At 37.6% G+C, this 7,477-nt stretch overlaps 1 protein-coding gene across 2 annotated transcripts in view; it reads right to left on the reverse strand.

Annotated features, from left to right (window-relative positions):
* ANKRD26 (ankyrin repeat domain 26) overlaps nucleotides 1–7,477 on the reverse strand; it is a 99,965-nt gene that overhangs the window by 69,552 nt on the left and 22,936 nt on the right. For both annotated transcript variants that reach the window (XM_006756155.2, XM_015559053.1), the window contains 2 exons: nucleotides 2,643–2,703; nucleotides 2,347–2,549 (listed from right to left, as the gene is read on the reverse strand). In XM_006756155.2, the coding sequence (XP_006756218.1) occupies nucleotides 2,347–2,549; nucleotides 2,643–2,703 (264 nt within the window). The remainder of the gene's footprint in view (nucleotides 1–2,346; nucleotides 2,550–2,642; nucleotides 2,704–7,477) is intronic.

Below are 7,477 nucleotides of genomic sequence, written 5' to 3' on the forward strand. Positions count from 1 at the left end.
GACCAGGTCCGCAGTGGAGGGCAGTTGGGGGTGAAAGGCCGGCATGGGAGGAAAGTCATGGGAGGACCAGGTCTGCAGGGGTGGGAAGTTGAGGGGATTAGGCCAGCTTGGGAAGGCAGTTGTGGGTGACAGGGCCTGCCGGGGAAGGAAGTTAGGGGCACTCTGGGTGGCAGCAGACGGCAGTTGAGGGTGACCAGGCCAGCAGAGGTGGCCAAGCCTGACACCTCTGGCGGAGGCATCAGGCCTGAGCAAGGGGCCGATCAGGCGATCTGAGGGTGATGGGGGTCTACGCCTCTGGCTGAGGCATCAGGCCTGGGCAAGGGGCAGAGTCAGCAATTGGAGGGGTCTGGGGGTCCCCTGCCCATGCCTGACGCCTTTGGCAGAGGCGTCAGGCCTGGGCAAAGGGCCGATCCTGCGATTGGAGATTGATGGGGGTCAATGCCTGAGGGCTCCCAGTATGTGAGAGGGGGCAGGCTGGGCTGAGGGACACTCCCCCCCACCCCCACCCCGTGCACGAATTTCATGCACCAGGCCCCTAGTTTTATATAAAAGAAATCATACAATTAAAAATAATTTTTAAAATGAATCTTTACAGAAAAAGGTAATTATTATTATTTCTTTTTATTTAGGAGAATTTCAGTTTAAAATTTATTTGTCATTTAATGAACAGAGATTAACAACCTCATTTACGCCTGGCTGGTGTGGGTCAGTGGTTGAGTGTCAACCTATGTACCAGGAAGTCATGGTTTGATTTCAGGTTAGGGCACATGCCCAGGTTGCAGCCTCAATCCCTAGTAGGGGACATGCAGGAAGCAGCCTATCAATGATTCTCTCTCATCATTGATGTTTCTATCTCTCCCTCTCTCTTCCTCTCTGAATCAATTTAAAAAATATTAAAAAACAAGAAAAAAAAGAACCACATTTACATAATCATAATTTTTTATTTTAATTCATGAAAAAAACTAAATAAAATGCTTATTTATTTTCTCTCTTTACTGACAAAAAAAATCTAAATCACCTACTCAGATTATACCAAACAGTAAGATAAGTTAATTTAGAATGTTAAGTATATACAAAACAGTGAGATGATAGAAACAGCAAGAAAAAGAAGGGCCAAAAATTCATAATTCTTATAAATCTTGTAAGACCTAAAACAGATTTCAAATTGCATTATTTAGGAACATAGGTTTTGCTAGGTAAAAATAAGATGTCAACTTATTAAACTTCAATGTGAGGATTTAAAAAAAAAAAACATACTTCAAATTAAAACTTCAATAGCCCTGACTGGTGTGCTCAGTTGGTTGGAGCATAGTTCCTTGTACCTAAAAGAGGAACCTTTTTTCTGCCAACGGCCATTTGGATATTTATAACAACATTTGCAGATCATACAAAATTATCAACTTAAAATTAGCCTACTATATTTGATCAAACATTTAATTAACTCACACATACTGCCCTAGCAGGGCATGACCAAATGATTTATTGGGCCTTATAGGGCCCACAGGTTGGACGTTCCCCATCCCTGAGTCAGGGCAAAATACCTAGGTTGTAGGTTCAATCCCTGATGGGAGCACATACGAGAGGCAACCAATTGATTTTCTTTTTTTTTTCTTTTTTTATTTGCTGGATTTTCTCTCATACATCAATGTGTCCATCAAATCAGTAAAACATGACCTTGGGAAAGGATTTCAAAAATAAAAACACATTACTAACCAAACAAAAGTGAGAATTAAATTTCCTTCAGTTCTTCATAAAAATCAGCTATAAATAATTCATAAGAGTCTGAGAACTTTTTTTTTTCATTACCTGGCTTTCTTTTCTTAATTTGCATTTAAAATTATTTCTATCGTATTTCATAATATAGTGAGTTCCTACCATCACTTAAGTCCCTATTTCTGTTGTGTCTTTATAATAATCCCCTTATCTTCACTTTCTTATTAAATATTTTTTTTTATCTTGCTCTTCTTAAATGAATTTTTCCCCTTCATCATCTTCACATTCATCCACCAGTTCTTTCTAGTTGCTTTCTAATTTCTTTCCTTCCATTATGGCATACGTAAGAACTGTTTATTCCCACTAACCTGTATAAGTCCTAATCCTGTGCACATATTGCTCTACTTATTATACTTGTTTTCTATTAAGATCTTGAGGACTTCTATTTCTTTCTGGGATCCTTTTCATTACTATAAGGATTAGGGGGATGGTATGTAAAAAATCATTTTACATGCAAATTAAGAAAAGAAAGCCAGGTAATGAAAATAAAAGTGCTCAGACTCTTCCGAATTACTTACTTATAGCTGATTTTTATAAAGGAAAAAACGTTAAAAAATAAATAAAACAACTTACCTTTGTAAGACCAATGACTGCTGAAGACATAGGAGAAGCTTTTAGAACAGGCTCAAGAAATGAAAAGGCAGGTTGAGAAAAGCCCTGGATTTGTTCTGATGTGTTGGGAAAGGTTTCAACCACATCTTCATTTTCACTATGAAAATTATTGTCCTCATATAAGGTCCTATTTTCTGATCTCACAATGGCATATTTTGCTTCTCCTACAGTAAAACAAAGTAAAGAATACATAAAAAATATCTGTAATTTCAAATCAGTGAATAACATCAAGAACAGACAGTCTTCAAATAGCTTACTGTTTTTCTGGGATTGTTGAATAGCAGTCTTTAGCTTTGCTAAGCTCGGCTTCATGAAATTCTAGAAAAAAAATCATATCTTTAAGTATCAAATTTGATAACAATAATGATAATATTTACCATTACTATATGATCTCACACAAAAATGGAATCATTCAGATGTAGAGTTGTATTCCAGTCCTGCCATTTACTAACCTACATCTTCTCATGGGGTTAGGTTTATGAGATGACATAGCAAGCCCCAAAATGTTACCATTTTTACCTGTAAATAAATATTACCCAAATACTCTGATAGCAATAGATTATAAAATTTATCCCTAGGTAGTTTATAGAATTGTTTCAAAAAAACTAGTATTAAGAAATGTAAATCAGTTGTTGTAATGTATTTGCCTGATTTATATTGACATGAATTATCCCTTGTGGGGGAAAGTACGAGAGTTTAGTTTTTAGTAATATCATGTTTAAATGGGTTGGAATTGCAAACAGTATGAAGTTGTTTCTTCTATTCTGTTTATAAAAAAGCTAAGAAGAAATGATTGTTTAAATTCAACTCCCTCCAAGAAAGAGAATATAAAAGACAAAATCTGTGGGGCAATGACTCATGACTGAGAATAGTAAAGAGAAAGCCATGCCCAAATATGTTGATAATGGAGACAGAGATGGAGTAAAAACACAGACATTGAAGAAATGTTTCCTACAAGGGAAAAAATAGGCTGGTGGTAAATCAGAAGGAAAAAGGTGGGAGAAAAGAAAGAAAGGTATAAAATGAGATATAATCAGTTAATCAAGTAGTATAAGCTTAAGACAAGAAAAACAAGGAAAGCATAAATACAATATAATATGAAGAGAAAAATATATAGAATTTCAGTACATATGAATATCTTTATAATCCCTGAATAATATATTAATTGGTGTTATTAGGACTATGAATAAAAGCCTGTTTTATATTTAATTATATTAAAGTACACAAAATTTTATAAAACTATATAAAATATTATATATAAAATTACATAAAATGTATAAAATTTTATAAAAATACTATAATTCAGTATCTACATATCATAAATATATAAAAATACATAAAATAGAGGTTTTTGTTCATAGTATAACCCTAATAAACTGATTTAAAGGAGAACCGTATGGCTTGAAAAAACATTTAATGGAAGATGAGATGGGGCTAAAACATTAAGAAAAGGTTAAAACATTTTAGTCTAAAATCATAAATTGAAGGATACAAAAAAATACTATAATTCAGTATCTACATATCACAAAATTCTCATTTCCTTCTTATTTATAACATATTTCCTCAACATAACTCAATAGAACTTATATATCCTAAACATTAAAAGAGACTATTATGGTTAAGCCATATTTCTAGAAATTCAATTAATTTAATTAGGTTGTTTGATGTCAATATATATTACTTGCAACATTTCATTACACAGCTCTACATCTGTCTGTTCATTTATATACATTTAAAAATATTAAAAATACTTCTTAAATTAAGACCTTGTAGGTACTCCAGGATATGCACAATTATGTTTCCTAACCACTAGTAGCTTATAGTGATGTGGGGAATTTAAAATGAATATTTAAATAACTATAATCATAAAAATCTGAAATTTGAACTTTTAAAAGGTGATATAGGACTTTTGGGAACTATTCTTTTTAAATATAATACAAAACTTTATTTTCTTGGCTTCTGGTCAAGATGGCGGAGTAGGTAAATGCTGTGCTCAACTGCTCCATAACCACATCAAAATAACAATTAAATTGTAGAACCACCACCCTTGAGACCCACTTGAAGACTAGCTGAGGAGAATTCTTATAACCAAGAATATCAAGAAGAAGCCAAAGACTGGTAGGAGGGGCAAGATGTAAAATGAACTGGCCCTACACCCATGTTTTCCAGTTAAGAATTGGGAGGGATATCTTAGCTTCATTGGTCTCTCAATGACTGAGCCCAGAGCAGCAGTATTGGGAAGAGGACTTCCCACAGCATTTGACTTTGAATATCAATGGGAATTCCATCCTGTGAGACAGAGGGCTGCTAGAGTCCCTGGTGTTTCTCTTAGAGTCCACACACAAACTCACTTACTCACTCACTGACACACTCACTTTGAGCTCCAGAGCAGGACAGCAGCTTGAAAAGCATCAGGGACATAGGAGTAGGAACTGAATGGTCTGATTTCAGGGGAAGGGTAGAGGAGAAGCTCTCCCCACCATTTTGTTCTTTTATTTAGCCTCCCCACACAAAACTGGCAGGTGTGGGTGAACTCCCAACCTCAGTCTCCATCAAATTCCCCACACCCTGGTGATTTCCTGAGAACCCATCACAGCCAATTCATGCACAGGCCAGAACTTCTCTCTGTGGCTCTTATTAACAAGCTGCTAAAATCTCATAAAGGTCCAGACCATGGCACGCACGCCCTGTAACTCTTGCTAAGCAGCCCTCAGTCCCAACAGTGGCAGCCAGATTCGGATCACAATATAGCTTCTCCCAGGAGCCTCCAAGCCAAGCGCAGGCACCCACCAACCACAGATCACTTTGAAGCTCCTACCAGGTGTCCCCAGGCAAGCCATAAGCAGGAGCTGACAAGGTACTGCACTGGAACCCTTCCCAAGAGGTCCCAGAACTGATTCATCCAGTGACAAGCTTCAGATCACACTAGAGCACCACCCAATTAGCTCCACAAACCCGGAGGATAGACTCAGCAGAAACCGGAGCCCGCCACAGTAAATTTTACCCCATGAGGTTGATCCCCGAATACAACAGCTCATCCACTATAGTCAGGACCAGTCATCACACACATCACCCTGAGGTCCAAATTCACCCACTGATGTGGCAATAGCAATCAAGGCTCAAGTACAACAGGAGGGCACATACAACCCTGAAGTATCTACCTCAGGTGATCAGAGAGACTATACTATACCACTGGGCCCCATAGAACATAAGGTCACCCTGCCAACACTGGGTGACTTAGCAACTCTACCTAATACATAGAAAAAAAAAACAGACAGGCAGTCAAAATAAGGAGACAAAGAAACACCCCAAATGAAAGAACAGGAAGAAATTTCAGAAAAAGAAATAAACAAAATGGAGGCAAACAATCTACCAAATAGAGTTCAAAGCACTGGTTATAAAGATGCTCACTTGATTTAAAAGAAGAAGAGATGAACCCAGTGAGAACTTCAACAAAGAAAGTAAACACACAAAAAAGACATAGAAACCACAAAAAAAAATAGTTTAAACCAAAGAATACAATAATTGCAATGAAGAATACATTAGATAAAATCAACAGCTGATTAGATGATGCAGAGGATTAATTCAGTGATTTGAAAGACAAGGTAGCAGAAAATACCCAAGCAAAACAGAAAAAAGAAAATCCAATAAAAATGAGACTAGTTTAAGGGACCTCTGGAACGACATTAAGCATAAGAACAATAGCATCATAGGGGTACAAGAAGGATGAGGAGCAAATAATTAAAAACCTATTTGAGGAAATAATAACTAAAAATTTCTCTTTCCTGGCAAAGAAAATAAGCACACAAGCCTAAAAAGTGTGGAGAGCCCCCCCAAAAGATGAACCCAAATAGACCCACATCTTAAAAGGAGCATAAAAAATCAGTTAGTTATATATAAGGGAACTCCCATGAAAGACTGTCAGTTGATCTCTCAACAGAAACTTTGCAAGCCAGAGGGATTGGTACTAAATATTCAAAGTAATGAAAAGGAAGTACCTATAACCAAGATTACTATCCTCATCAAGGATATCATTTAGAATCAAAGGAGAGATAAAGACAAGAAAAAAATGAAGAGTTCATCACCACCAAAACAGTATTACAATAAATGTTACAGGGACGTCTTAAAAAAAATAATAATAAAGAAGTAATAACTACATACCTATCAATAATTACTTTAAAAGTAAATGAATACACCAACCAAAGAACAGAGGGTGGCTGAATAAATCAGAAAACAAGCCCCATTCATATTATAGACTCCAGCTGTTCACAAATTTGTGCACGGGGCCTCTAGTATGGTTATAAAAAACTGCTTCTAGAACTGGTTATTATTTTAGGCAAAACATGTATTTTTCAATTAAATAAATAGTGTTAAAAGGACTCTTAATGGAATGATTTAGAACACAGTGGAATCCCTTTGTAATACAGTTTTCAAGAGAGAGAATTTAAATTTCTAAGTTTACATATTTTATAATATTATTTTGGTTCAAATGTGGAACCCAGGTTAGAAATTAAAAAAAAAAAATAACTCACCTAACAATTATATGATACCAAAATAAATATAGTTCAAGAAAAAAAATAGATATTATATATTGTTTTGGAACTGAGAAACACTAGAAAGATTTCATGATTATTATAATAACTAGGGGCCCGGTGCACGAAATTCGTGCACTGGGTGTGTGTGTGTGTGTGTGTGTGTGTGTGTGTGTGTGTTGCCCCCTCTCGCATACTGGTAGCCCTCATCACCCTCCAGTCGCAGGAACAGTCCCTTGCCCAGGCCTGACGCCTCTGACAGAGGTGTCAGGCCTGGGCAGGGGACCCTCTTTTCCCCCCATCACTGGTTCTGCCCCTTGCCCAGGCCTGATGCCTCGGCCAGAGGCGTAGACCCCCATCACCCTCCGATCGCCTGATCGGCCCTTTGCCCAGGCCTGACGCCTCCGCCAGAGGTGTCAGGTTTGGACAGGGGACCCCCATCTCCCCCTGATCACTGGCTCTGACCCCCGCCCAGGCCTGAGGCCTCTGGCCCAGGAATCATGCCTGGGCAGGGGACCCCCATCTCCCTCTAATCACTTGCTCCACCCCCCCGCCCCAGC

The sequence above is a fragment of the Myotis davidii genome, unplaced genomic scaffold, assembly GCF_000327345.1.
Source record: "Myotis davidii unplaced genomic scaffold, ASM32734v1 scaffold494, whole genome shotgun sequence".
Lineage (NCBI taxonomy): Eukaryota > Metazoa > Chordata > Mammalia > Chiroptera > Vespertilionidae > Myotis > Myotis davidii.